At 46.7% G+C, this 13,358-nt stretch overlaps 4 protein-coding genes across 4 annotated transcripts; 1 reads left to right on the top strand and 3 right to left on the bottom strand.

Annotated features, from left to right (window-relative positions):
- Nucleotides 1-764: 764 nt before the first annotated feature.
- K444DRAFT_663167 (uncharacterized protein) lies at nucleotides 765-3,086 on the bottom strand. The gene is made up of 4 exons (XM_024886797.1): nucleotides 2,649-3,086; nucleotides 2,401-2,599; nucleotides 1,913-2,329; nucleotides 765-1,854 (listed from the first exon to the last, which is right to left on the bottom strand). Exons 1-4 carry the CDS (start codon nucleotides 3,057-3,059, stop codon nucleotides 923-925), a joined length of 1,959 nt encoding a protein of 652 aa, XP_024737234.1. The 5' UTR covers nucleotides 3,060-3,086; the 3' UTR covers nucleotides 765-922.
- Nucleotides 3,087-4,832: 1,746 nt separating this feature from the next.
- Nucleotides 4,833-7,356, top strand: K444DRAFT_528134 (P-loop containing nucleoside triphosphate hydrolase protein; the record flags this gene model as incomplete). Its single annotated transcript, XM_024874693.1, has 7 exons — nucleotides 4,833-4,997; nucleotides 5,073-6,063; nucleotides 6,133-6,360; nucleotides 6,424-6,483; nucleotides 6,551-6,598; nucleotides 6,660-6,815; nucleotides 6,866-7,356. Coding segments are annotated over 7 exons (2,139 nt in total), but the record flags the coding sequence as incomplete, so codon positions are not given.
- A 2,151-nt stretch (nucleotides 7,357-9,507) lies between these two features.
- Nucleotides 9,508-10,820, bottom strand: K444DRAFT_663169 (benzoylformate decarboxylase). Its single transcript, XM_024886798.1, has 2 exons — nucleotides 10,426-10,820; nucleotides 9,508-10,350 (listed from the first exon to the last, which is right to left on the bottom strand). The coding sequence occupies exons 1-2, from the start codon at nucleotides 10,707-10,709 to the stop codon at nucleotides 9,723-9,725; spliced, it is 912 nt and encodes a 303-aa protein (XP_024737236.1). The 5' UTR covers nucleotides 10,710-10,820; the 3' UTR covers nucleotides 9,508-9,722.
- A 544-nt stretch (nucleotides 10,821-11,364) lies between these two features.
- Nucleotides 11,365-12,661, bottom strand: K444DRAFT_721487 (alpha-ketoglutarate-dependent taurine dioxygenase; the record flags this gene model as incomplete). Its single annotated transcript, XM_024888523.1, has 4 exons — nucleotides 11,365-11,499; nucleotides 11,552-11,685; nucleotides 11,733-12,468; nucleotides 12,518-12,661. 4 exons carry the CDS (start codon nucleotides 12,659-12,661, stop codon nucleotides 11,365-11,367), a joined length of 1,149 nt encoding a protein of 382 aa, XP_024737237.1.
- Nucleotides 12,662-13,358: the final 697 nt, after the last annotated feature.

The raw sequence follows: 13,358 nt of genomic DNA on the forward strand, positions 1-13,358 counted from the left end.
GTGACTGCGTGAAATATGGCTTAGTAATGTGTCCTTCTTTTGAAATTCTTCCTGGTATATCGAGGCTTGCTTGCTCACAAAACTCGGCCTCTACTTAGAGGAAGTAGTAATAAATACAAGACGTAAAGAAAGTCTTTAAAATAATTTATGTAAAATTAATAAGAGCTAATTGCTTAATTCTTAAAATATAAAAATTTGAGGTTTTTTTTAAATAAAAAAAAGCTTTTAATTCATTTGCAGATGGATTCATGACTCAAGACCTTACAGCACATTTTACAACACCTAGAAACGCATTCAATCCCATTATTCAGTATGCTATATTGAACCATCTCAAAGCAGTAGCAAGTAAACCACCCTTCATTACCTAGAATGGGTACGAGCCTGAAACCATAGAGGTTGACGATACGATTTGGTTGCTCGATGGCGGAATAGTGCCGCACGTTCTTCGCAAGGATCCAAGCTCAAATCAATTTACCCTCGTCGGTGAATGCTTAGTTTTTGGAATCATGCGAGGGGAATTGGTTACAGATGAGTTTCGAAGAGGATTTGAGTTGGTTGATATTTTATGATGCAAGTGCCTAATTATGATAAACACTTCGCGAGTTTCATACTATTAGCTTTCACACAGTAATAAAACCTTTACGAAATACTCAACTTTCATAGCATGATCCAATTCTCATTAGTAGATTGTCTTTAGTTTGTTCAAAGGGGTCAAGCATCTGAAATGATAGGAGTGAAGTACACGAGTGTGATGTACCCTCGAAGCCGAATTTGAGTAGCCAAGGAATTTTACCGCGTGACATTCCGTATAAACAACTTTGGGGCGGGGTGTGGGTGTTGTCAATATGTTTCCTCATCGACTAAGTACTACGTTATGAAGGAGAAACTGCCATCAAGGAGAAATCGTAGAGATTCTAACAGGTTAAGAGCCGATAAGAAGGCTCCCCGGGCGAAGATCGCCCAAATTCTCTCCCAGCTGTCTTGCAAGCCGCGCTTCACTCGAACCCTGTCCCAATGGTGACATGGTAGCCATTGAGAGAATATTATTGCCACCGTAAAAGGCTGGATGCTGGCGTACCTTGGCAGTTGCCCCTGGGCTAGTGATGAGAACCTTCAAGATACTACGAATGCTCAAGTCTCTGGTTAGCTCCAGAAGATATGCCAAAACTTGTCCCATAGTGTACTCATAGTCGGATCGCTCGTATAGAATAATCCCATCGATCAAGCAGAACAACGTTACATTCTCGGGAACTCGCCGAGCTAGCCAGCGAAACCAGACACAGAGCTCAACAACGTCTCCACTGTTGACTTTGTTTAGATCGATTTCTTGGTGTAGCTGTCTCGTGTCGAAAATCTGTTGTCGAAGGAGCTGTGCAACTAGACTCTTGATGATTCCCTCGCCACCTATAGGGCCATCCCTGGTATCAAGGTGGCTGCCGCAAAAGAAGACAAGGGGAAGAAATCGATTCATTCTTCTCAAGGCTTCTACAATGGTGGTACAGAACAGCGACAGAGCCGAGACATAATGCTTAGATGGTTCACCAAAGTCCCCATGTATTAGAAGTATGTGTGAAGCAGCGGTACCAATCCATTCACGGAATTGGGCGGTAGTGACGAGCTGCTCGACTCGTGCTCGGTGGTTGTCAGGATATTGTCCTCCTCGTTGTTTGATATATTTCGTGTCAACCTCGTCCAGGTCTAGAACGCCAAGAAGAGTCCGCAGCTCACGTTGCGTTATCCACACAACTGGAGCCAGCTGTGGCTGAGGCGACGGCGTCCAACGCTTGATGTCCAATGCGTCGATGGAAGGAGTGTTGGAGTATGCAGTCTGCTTGTTAAGTGCATTAATCTGCCCTAAAACATTATGATAAGCTTCTCCATGTTATAAACGTTGAGAACAATGGTTTCTTACCGTTTCCATGGAGTAGCAAATTCTGGTGCTGGTCTAGGTTGCGTTGATAGCCCTCAAGTAGGCCTATCACCTCATTCAGCTTGGTCGCCTCGCGCTGTTGGTATTCTAATATCTCCTGAGTATTATCCTTCACGATTTGTTGGTCGTGGTTAAGCTTCTGTTGCTCTGCCATCAGTTCTCTGTAGCCTGGACAGAGAATAGTCATTATGATCAATCTCAGTATCTCGCCAAATATCGGGATGAATTTGAACCACGCACCTTCGTCCACTTTGTTCCATAGTTGTCGCGTCCGACACATGTCAGAGGTTTTGGCTTGTAGAATGAGACTCTCACAACTCAATTTGATCCGTTCCTGGCTTTCTTTAAGATATTTGTAGTAATCCTCCCCACGAAGCAATGCGGCTCCGCCCTTCAGCACTATTCAAACAAGCTACCAGTCAGCGACCGAGGTAGAATGCAAGGAGTATTAAATTAAGCACCGAACTCACACATATTCTTTGTGTAATATCCAATTACATCTTCCACTGCCTTCAATATGGACGCTATCAGATTTACGGACGCGCCTTCGACAACTTCATCATTTTCAAATATAGCGAGAAACTGCTCGATAAGTCCAAACTTTTCCTCCAGATCACCACCTGAGGCATCTGAAACTCCGGCCCGTACTTTGGAAGCCTCTTTCGCAGCCTAATCACGATTAGACTCTTAAGTAGTTGGACATGTAGAGGCGGCGTACGTCTACAATGATTTGTATAGCCGCAAAGACGGGAGACACAAATTCTATGTCGGATCCCAAGTTAATGGGTTGGCGTAGGACTTGAACTCTTTCTAAAACTGCCCGCATGCCTTTCTTCACGTCTCCCATAAAGCCTTTCCCCTTCCACACCTGTCGAGCTGCTTCGAGCTCATCATAGACACCCAACCAATCTGTCTTGCCTCGAATACAGTATGTACGTTTATCAATGATTCGCGGCCTGGGTTCCTCGTATCTTTCCTTGAAAAGTACCATTGACTTTTGGAATATTGTGGCCCAAAATTTCATGGCGCCAACTGCTGGTAGAAATTTTCTGACTGGCGGAGGCTCGCCTTGGGACATTGGTCGCATAGCGCTAGCTTGCGCGATATTGCTTTTCAAAACGAGGGACATAATTTCCAGAATCGGGATCAAATTGAGTAGGATGATTCTACGGAGGTAAGACGCTGTGTGAAATGCTGGCAGGCGGTTGTAAATAACGCCTATCGCGAGTGGCCGCTGTCTGATGCCGAAAATGGTACTCGGTGTGCCAGCCACTTATCAGGCCGTTTGAGCAATGGAGTCGAAGAAACCACTGTCTTGGTGGGACCCGCATAGCTGTCCTGACTGGAGGCTTGCTTTAGCGAGGCGTAATGGGTAGGCAGCTTCGTCTATAGACTAGCTACGAAACTCGCCGTGAGGTCCTCCGTCAGCTAATGTGGCCGTAAATGATAGGAGAGAAATAATGCGGGGCAGCAAAGCAGGGCGAGGGCGAGGGCGGGTGTGGTGACACGTCACGCAGCAGACCACTTTCGACTAGATTTGTGGCCTCTCGATCTGTGGGTTCTAGTAGCGAGAGGTCAGGAACTCAACTCCAAGTGGATGCCATGGGCCATGGTTACACAAAGTTTCCAATACAGAGGATGCACGTTTTGTATCCAGAATGTTATTGGCGAACAGCGTTCATATAGAAAACTTTGGCAAGAGCCTCGATTTCGACATAAGACGTAATGTGGCTTGCATAAAGACAACGACAGCCTCCCGTCCATGTTTTCAACTCGAATACGATCCCCCCCCCTTCCCACCCAAAAAACAGCGCTTTGCTATCGTTCCACAACAACTGTTCTCATCTGCAGCTACAAAGAACCCTCCAACGAAGTTCAACCCAACAGTGCAGTCCTGAAAACGGCTTGCTGGAGGCTTGCCTGAAAGATATTCCTGCGTCAATGGGAACTTGTATCAGAAATGGCCGAGCCGTCTCAAAACACGAGAGCAACTGAGAATGGGAGCTTGTCTATTGCCTCTGCTGACCTGCGTTCCACGATAACAGGCTCTGAGAGCACCCCTTCTAGAGATGAGTCTTTAGCAACTTCAAGCCCAATCAGCAAATTTGAACGCGCTCAACAGAACGATCGGTCAAAGCCTCCGCTCGATCTCTTAAGTAAAGAATGTGACTCGAAAGGAAGTGGCGGGGAAGGAAGAGAGGTCGATGATAAGATCGATAATGAAAGCATAGACACGCTTCACAAGACTCAGACCCAAACCTCCAACCTTCAGTCAGAGATTCTTGCACTGAAAGAGAAACTGGCCGAAATCGAGCTCCAATCAAGTGGCGTCCGACAGGAACTTCAGCGTGTGATGGACAGCGCAGAATCTATTGCAACTCAGCCAGCTGATCGCGCGCGAGACATCGACTCCCGTCAGCGGGTTGAGATTGATGACGGAAATATTGCAATCGATAACGATGTATACCTTTTTCGCCGGAAGATGCTGGAAATGGATTTTGAGCATGAAATGAGGGTTCTAGAACGACGAAGGGACTTTCGATCTGGCCGCCCTCATAGTAGGCATGGTCACCATCCTGGGGGTCCACCTCCACCTCCTCCGGGTTGGAGCGGGCCGCCGCCGCCACCTCCTCCGGATTGGCCGCCACCACCACTGCCAAATACTGAACCCGCTCTGAACCGCGTGGCATGGGATGACTTCAAGAGGTATTCGACAAGACATTTCAAGCCGAAGCCGAATCCCTCTGCAATTGATGTGTTGATGGGAGAGCCGGTCATCACTTCCCAGTTTATGAATTTCGGATTCCATCTGAATACAAATTCCGCGGAGCGCAAAATTCTTACGAAGCTGCAGCTTTTACCCGGGCAGGCGCCGCTTCCGGAACGCATTCGAATTAATTCCATGCCAATCATCAAGATCTTAGAGAAGTTACGTGATGATGATGAAAAGTTACGTGACGATGAGAGGATAACCCAACCTGTCGTTATCATCAGACCATTCAAGGCCCTGATTTACCATGAACCAAAAATCCGAGATTGGTACAAGAAGCTGGTTGAAAAGTATAATGTTAAGACTTTGGGCATTGAAGAATCTCAATCAGGGGCCGATGGTGCTGGAGCTACTGTTCCCGAAGTGGCTGAGCACAAGAGCACGAAAGAAGACAGCGATGGAGAAGCTTCCGACTCCGAGGAAGTTGATGAGAGTGTGTCTGAATTCGGGGATGAAGAGGGAAGCATCGACTCATCTCTTACGGATGATTCTGACGTAAACTCTGAAGCAGCTCTCCAGCAGGTGCAATGCTTAATCGACTTCATGGACACTGAATTGGATGTTAAGCTTAAATATCTGAAGAGCCCGAACTGCAAAAGAGTTACTTTTAGTGATATATGGCTCCTATTTAAGCCTGGCGACTTCGTCATCGGTCAGAACGAACGACAAGCTTATCAGGTAATCATTGTAACCAGCACCGGACACAGGGCGACCAGCCCATATCGAAACTACCTCGACGAGACTAAGAAGGTGGAAGAGACTGCTATTCGAATTCTCTGCGTGCATGTGGACTTCGATGGTAAAGCACTTGGACCGGTGGCAAAGGTTTTCACTATTAAAAGATTTGAGGGAGAGAGGACCGCTATTTCTTTAGAGATATACCCTTTCAGTTTTGCCAGGGATCCAAACCTACAGCAGAAGCTCATTAAGAGAGGGAAAATATTCCTCGAAGTGGCAGCAATTAAGCATATGCATTACGCTGGGCTGACGCTTGAAACAAGAGATGAAGTTGACAGTCAGGTGGTCATTGACTTTGAGGAGGCATTTACGAAACACAAGAGCTGGAAGCCCAGAGTTGACCAAACGATATCGATGCGCAATGATTATGAGATCGAATCTTGCCGTGAGGAATGTTGCATTGACGACTGTATTCACGACGATGCTTACGTGGAGAAAGAACGAAATGATGAATTCAGAGACAGTTTGTTCCCGCCTGCATGGACTTTGTCTAAGATGCCGTCCGTCGCTATATTTCCTCGCCCTCTAAAAGAATGCCAAACGGAGGAGAACAAGATATCTGATGCCGAACTTCTGATTATGTCGTATCGTGTCTTTGGATTCCTCCTCCGTAGTCGAAGATGGGGTGAGTTTTACCGTCGCCTGAACGAGTCATTGACTGGCTACTGGGAGTCACGGCTGACAATGTGAGTAGCAAAGCTGGATCTCACATATTTGAAGCCAATTGATATCCAAACAATTGAAGACGGTGAGAAGACGAATAAGAAAAACTCGGAGGACGAGAAGTCGAAAATTCCCTTCGACCAACTGGTCATCCCAGACGAACATAAAAGGATGGTTCTGTCTCTCATTGCCCAACATTTTCGAGACAAAGAGTCGGCGAGCTTGGATAATGATCAGGCTGATATTGTTCGTGGCAAAGGTATGAACCTTATAACTTTTCTTCAGCAAGCTGTGATCGAGACTTAACCTACGTTCTATTCAGGAAAGGGCCTGATCCTCCTCCTCCACGGTGCCCCCGGCGTTGGTAAAACCACCACAGCAGGTTAGTGCTGTAGCTTCTAGGCTGCCTGTTAGTGTATAGCTTGCTGTTACTAATAGGAGCCCGACAGAATGCGTGGCACAGCTTTTCAGAAAGCCACTGTTTCAGATAACTTGTGGTTTGTGCCTTGCGTCCCCTGAGTCTTAAGACATTTAAAGTATTAACATTCTTTGCCCTAGGTGATCTCGGAACAACTGCGAAGGAGGTGGAAGGCACCTTGGAGAGAAACTTCGAACTAGCAAATAGATGGGGCTGCATCTTGCTCCTCGATGAAGCGGACGTGTTCTTAGCCAAACGAACCACCTTGGACTTTGTGCGGAACGGTCTTGTTGCAGGTCAAATTCATCAAAAGGCCTCTAAGAAACACCATATTAACTGATTTTAGTATTTCTTCGTGTCTTAGAATACTACGCTGGTATTCTATTTCTTACCACCAATCGAGTAGGTGACTTCGATGAAGCTTTTACATCTCGAATCCATATCAGCCTCGAGTACAAACCACTGGATGAAGATCAGACCCGGAAGGTTTTCAGAGTCAACCTCGATCGAATTGAAGAGCGATTCAAAAGGAAGGAAAGAAAACTTAAGATGGATGACAATATCCCTATTTATGTAACGGATTATTGGCGTGGCCACCCGAAAGCGAGATGGAATGGACGACAAATTCGGAATGCCTGCCAGACGGCCTTAGCCCTGGCAGAATTCGAAGCACAAGGGGGCCAACACGATGCTATCATTGACCCAGACGCTGTTATCAGCCTTGACGTCAAGCACTTCAAACTGGTCGCAAAAGCATACCTCAACTTTATCGAATATCTCAAATCCATCTACAAGATATACGCAGATGAAAAGGCTGCCGAGGATCTCATACGGGCCTCTGTGGAGAAAGGAGACCTTCCAAACCCATTAACCATATCATCCAAATTCGATTCGCTCGGTTCATGGGTGCCAAAGGAGCAAATGCAACAGTTCTATAATCCCCAGGCGAACTACAACGCTCCAACTCAAGCAAGATACCAACACTTCCCAGCGCCAAATCTTAGTGGAGCTCAATATCCCGTGCCGTATCCCCAACACCAGCAGCCAACAAATGGCCATTCATTCCAAGTGCCAGAGAACCCTCATATCCAGCCACACTCATTGCAGTCGATTCAGGCACGGAGTAATGTCACTGCAACAGGCATGTATCAAATGGGCCAACCAGCCATTGCGGGAACTCCCCAGTATAGCAACATGCAGCCAGGGTTGACCACATTAGGTTATGCTACGAATGTCCCAGGGGAGCGGAACCTCCATCACAACGACATGCAGCCAGAACCGACTACAGGAGGATATGCCAATACTACCCAAGGCAGTCACCCAACTCTTACGATAGCTTCCCAGCACAGTAATGTGTATCCAGGGCTGGTCTCGTCAGGTGATGCGACGAATACCCATGGCGAGCCTCCGAGATAAGTTGAACTCAGCATCAAGGCCAACGCCATTGCGGCTCTTTCGTTCAATACCCAACTGGAACTTTTCACAACAACATGGCAGTTACGAGATGAATGGTCTGATGGCGAATGCACCTGAAAGTCAAGTTCCTCCACAAGGCTATACTGCCAATGTTTCAATACTGATGTCGGACGCGTTCTGTTGAAGTTAGATAGATATCTCTAGTAAAACAACAAAACCATTGAGTAACATCTCATTATTCCCATCTCCGCACGAGACTCGAGAAGATAAACATCACTCAACAGCGCGCGCATTTTAGCACTGCCACTTGTCCTACATGACAGCAAAAAAGCCTAACTTTCAGAGACATTCTGGATCAAGGTTTCCAAGCTAAGTCCCTGTGTGGTCTCGACGGGTGAATTCGGGCGCTAAAGCAGAGCTGAAGGTGTAATCGTGCGTACTTCTACTTCACAACTCAAATCCCATCCAAATTTTCACGAGACTGCACGATAATAAAATTTAACATATTGTACAGTATACGGAGGAAATGAACTGATGTATTCGTACTTCAGAATGGGCTTACTTGTACAGACTCGTCTGATAAATGCATCTTCCCGCAATTTTAAGGAGGTGTTCAGGTATTTTTAGCTGGGAGCGGCTGAGGAAAGGGGCTTAGGGGCTGAAGATATGCAGGGTCTTTGCTACAATGTTTTGCTTTTCGCATAATATCGCTATACCAAAGTCAAAGGCGGCTCGGGATGCAAAGCCTAGAAAAGATCTCATTCACATTCTTTCTTGGCAGATTTTCCAAAGGGCACAGTCTTGGTATTATTACTTTTTATAATGGTACAAAATTCCAATTTTTTTTTGTATTAATCGACTTTATTTCTACGGTTTTTGGTATAGCTATTAATTTTATAACAAACTGGAATTTAAATAAAGATAGTTATATTAATTCAAAGGAATTTCTCTTTTATTATAATATCTAAGCCTTAATAGAAATTATATATTTAGATATTTATATTAATAATAATAAGAAACAAATAATAATATATTAGAATTATATAAATAGTTATATAGGATTCTGGCTTATTTTTAATATAGGTAATATAGGTAATATAAGCTTTCTTGCCGACTTTAATGAGAGTAATTCGTATACTCTTCCTGTCTTTCCTAGCTTTCAAGGAAGATGAGAGTTGTGAAATTACTAGCAAATCCGGAGGCAGCCATAATAAGGTCATAGTTATCCGCCATATTGAAGCGTTTAAAATAAATTTCTGTAAATAGTGAGCCTGGGCTACGTGAAATATGATTTAGTAATGCGTACTTTTGAAATTCTTCCTGGTATATCGAGGTTTGCTTGCTCACAAAACTCGGCCTCCACTTGGGGGAAGTAGTGATAAACACAAGACGTGAAGAAGGTCCTCCAGGTATTCCCGTCAATCTTGGCTATGCAAGGTCCCCGGATCTGGGGATGGACTTGCTACCCCGCTCAATGCATACTGAACTAAGAGAGCATGTAGGCGATAAGTCTCGTAGTTGCTCAGATCCTGGATAGGTCAATGGCGGAAATAAACTTTGAGATGTTGGGGGGGGGGGGGTCACGAATACGACGTGAAATGGATGGAAGGCGGAGAATAATCAGCCATGAGCATGGAACCGTCTCAATCGGCACCATCAAGGGTCAGCTCTTCTCCAGAACAATCTCCCCACATCATATAACCGCTTCCGATACTATTGGACGAACAAGGTTTTGATTCTTACTTGTGTGCGTGTCCTTGGCCACCAGAGCACCCCACATTCGCTACCTAGTCCGTTCGTGGTCGCTTGGTCTCATCGTCGTGCTCACTATGCCCATTCAAGCCATCTCCTTCTAGTTCTTCGCGGTTTCGGACCCGTCCAGCACCTTCACCCAAGCTCTCACTCTCCTCGCCTTCGTCCTCACCAGCAATCCAATTTCCCTCCGCATCAAAATATTCTGATACGTTTTCAGCAGTGATCCATCCCCCACTTCCAGGAAATGGCGGTGGTAGTCCCCCATCTGCAGCTCCTCGCTGAACTCCAGGGAGTCCGCTGATGCCATCATAACCAACGCTTCCCTCAAAGACAATCCTGCTATCACCATCTCCGTCCTCCATCTCCTCGTCTTCATACGCGGGGTCCGGGTGGAGATTCGAGCAGTTGGAGACGGCCTCAAACAACTCTTTTATGCCCGCCTCGCCGGAAGTCGTAGGTATGAGCGTCAATTCGGCGATTTCAGGCTCATCTTCATCGGTAACCCCATACGGGTCTGAAAGCTCGAGCTGCATGTAGAGTCCTTGCACTTCTGTACTAGAGTCGGCGGGATCAGCCAGTCGTTGGATGGCGTGGAGAGATATCGCAGGGTAGGGGATTGAGACGCCGGTGGATAAAGTTGTGTTGAAGAGGGTAAGATTCCTAGTGTGCTCGAATTAGCGAGAAGCAATGGCGCTACCAATCGAAATGCAGTGAAATCATGGTGCTAGAACGTACTCGGAAGTAACAAATGCGTCAACGCTCTCCGTAACTTTTGGAGCTGGTCCAGGTACGATTTCTGTTGGAGGCTCGACATTTACGCCTGTTTGCACGCCTTCGGGGATTGCGAAGATTGGCAGCTTCGAGAGATGATCTTGCGCAATCAGGACACGAACGCCAACACCATGGTAATGAAGGACTGGTTTAGCTCCGTAGAAACTCGTTGGTGTTTGTGATTGATGATCTGCGAGAGCAGTGAAGGAGTCGAGTGCCGGCGCGGAATGGATCGTGGTTGGAGGCATGATTGCGAGTGTCGGACTGTGGTCGCACAAAGTCGAGGAGTCCTCAACTCAGATCTCTTGTGGAGGAGAAAGGTGTTTTGTGAGAAAATGGATGAAGGATTCGTTGTTGATGTTGACGAGGCTCGAAGAAAATCTGGAGAAAGCGCAAGGCTGAAATTTAGCAGAAGCTTGCCCCAAAACGGTTAAGCGACAGCCCCTATTTTTAGCGACATGCCCCTGCTTACTACCCCCAACCCTCCCCCTCCCCGCTAAATAATAACAGTGGGCCCAAGGATAACACAACCCAAGAACTGGCCATCTCAAGGGTGTATAGCCAATAGCGATTCTGGAAAGCACCTGATATTTCCTAGTTGGGGTTTATAAAGAGGCTTTCAGGGTGGCGTTACTAAAGGACCCACTGTAAGTTTTCAAGGGGGGTAATAACATTCTTCGCTTCTTCGGCGAGTTTAGAGATAGATGAGAAGCGTCGATGTTGTTCATTGGGTCTCATGGTTATATTCTGTATCTATTGTTTACCGCATGTTCGCAAGGTCAATGTTATCCAAAGTAAATTGGATTAAAATCAACAAATTCAATTCATGTTTCCTAAATCTCGCCGTCCAAGCTAGAGTTCGAGCAATCGCAATCTCATAGATCGAACCCGAAACACATACAATCAAGTTTTGACCGGTTCCTCAATCTTAACATAGGGGGTCTCATATGGTGCATCTGCTTGAGGGGTAATTCTCGCCAAGTGACGACGTTCTCCGGTCCTCCAATCCGTCGTTGCAGAATGAACTGTCACACGGTTCTGCCGTCTCGTCAGTGTACTCGCTAATCGCACAAGATATGTTAATACTTACATCCCAAGCAACAACTGTCTTTGGTGCCCATCTGACACGAGCCTGGTAATCAACACCACGGCCAATGTGGTTGAACAGGAACGCAAGGAGCGCTTCAGACTCCTCCTTCTTCAATCCCACAATGCTTCGAGTGACTGCCAAACCGTCAGCTTTTACTTCTCTCGTGTTCTCGCCCACATACATCCAGCGTTGACGTAAAGCGCCTTCTCTCCAGTCGCAGGATGAGTCCTCACAATCGGATGCTCATTCTTCACAGGCTCCCTCCTCACGACTCCGCCCCGGTCCCTGCTAAACTGCGCCTGCTCAAAGCCCGAATGTACCGCCTTCAGTCCGTGTAATCTCTCCTTGAGTGGTTCTGACAGGCGATTATAAGCCTCAACCTGGTTAGCAAAAAGTGTATCGCCGCCGACCTCCGGCGTATCGAAAATATACAGAAACGTCACTCCTGGTGGCTGGGCTTCGTACGACACATCAGAATGCCAGCTTACAGCACTGGTACGGTTGTCGAAAAACGAGTCGATTTCACTACCAGTCGGTCCATAGCGATGTACGATGTGGAGCTCGGGGTAGCCTTCTGGACTTCCACTCGTGGGATGGATATGATGGCGGCCGAAATGAGAACCGAATTCAAGGGCATCTTTGGCGGGGATGTCGGCAAAGTCTTGATCACGGAATGCCACAACTTTGCGTTGGGCAATGAGTAAAGCTAGTTGGTCTCTTCCTGCCGGGGAGAGCTTGCTCAGTTGGACGCCGGTCACCTCGGAACCGATGCTTGGCGTGAGCTTCTCGATCTTGCTGCCTTCAGGGAGGAGATCTTTGAAAGTGGGGTCTGCATTTTTGCCATGCTCGATGTAGTTGAATGGCTCCAGAGGAGGGTACTTCTGTCCGTGGTTCCAGGTCGGTAGATATTGAGGGTACTGGAAAGTGTCAATGTTGTTTCTTCAATTGCCCCTGAATATTACGTACTTTGGCATCAGTCTTTCCACCTTCAAGGTCAATTTGTCTCTTCACTTTCGGTGATTCTTCTGGGGCTTTCACCACAATGGGAACTACTCTCTCAGTCGAAAAGACAGGTGTCTCCTCTGGGAGTTGTTGAACTGAAGGTGCCATCTTGGTCGATGGAATCAGAGAGGAGAGTTGGAGAGCTTATATTAAAGGAAGTTATGTCCTCAAAATAATCTCACATCAAACGACAGTGAGGCACCGGGATACTTATATCCTCGGCATAGGCAGTTAGTGGGGGACTCATCGATTAAACATTCGATTTTGGGACATCTTAATGGTTTAGGAGCCCAAGCGATGTCGCCATTCTCACCCCTTTGTTGGGAGAGCTTAATATTCGGAGTTAGTCGCAACTCAAACTGCGACTATGTCCGCTCCATCGGTGATCTCCTGAGTTCACAGCGATACACTGTTCTGGGACAATGATCCGGTCTGTTGCGCCATATCAACGGGTATCGGCACATGCCAAATCCCAAAAGGACATGATTGGGGAAGGTTAATCGGCGTGGCTTGGACAGATTAGCAGGTGCCTGTCTAGATCCGCATCAAATCATTGGATTGGGATGCATTCTTCCTTCGAATGCTGTCTTGTTGGTCCGTTGGTGGTGGCTATCGATGGTGTGCTTTGGCGAAGAAATGACACCAAAAGGGTGACGAGATCGGTGGAAGTACCAACAGTTCGGATTAGAGTAAAGATCTTGTCATGAAATCAGATTTGGAGTGCTAGGGACAGAATTAAGACCCCCAAGCGTTTCCATGGAGATAATTAAGGACATGAGAGGTAGATATGTGGACTGTCATTTGC

This window comes from Hyaloscypha bicolor, assembly GCF_002865645.1.
Source record: "Hyaloscypha bicolor E unplaced genomic scaffold K444scaffold_60, whole genome shotgun sequence".
Lineage (NCBI taxonomy): Eukaryota > Fungi > Ascomycota > Leotiomycetes > Helotiales > Hyaloscyphaceae > Hyaloscypha > Hyaloscypha bicolor.

Coding starts and splice junctions, on each gene's coding strand:
- K444DRAFT_663169 (XM_024886798.1), bottom strand. CDS start 10,709: ATGCCTCCAACCACGATCCATTCCGCGCCGGCACTCGACTCCTTCACT. Junction 10,351..10,425: donor GACGCATTTGTTACTTCCGA/GTACGTTCTAGC, acceptor CGAGCACACTAG/GAATCTTACCCTCTTCAACA.
- K444DRAFT_663167 (XM_024886797.1), bottom strand. CDS start 3,059: ATGTCCCTCGTTTTGAAAAGCAATATCGCGCAAGCTAGCGCTATGCGA. Junction 2,600..2,648: donor CTATACAAATCATTGTAGAC/GTACGCCGCCTC, acceptor AATCGTGATTAG/GCTGCGAAAGAGGCTTCCAA. Junction 2,330..2,400: donor ATATTACACAAAGAATATGT/GTGAGTTCGGTG, acceptor TTGTTTGAATAG/TGCTGAAGGGCGGAGCCGCA.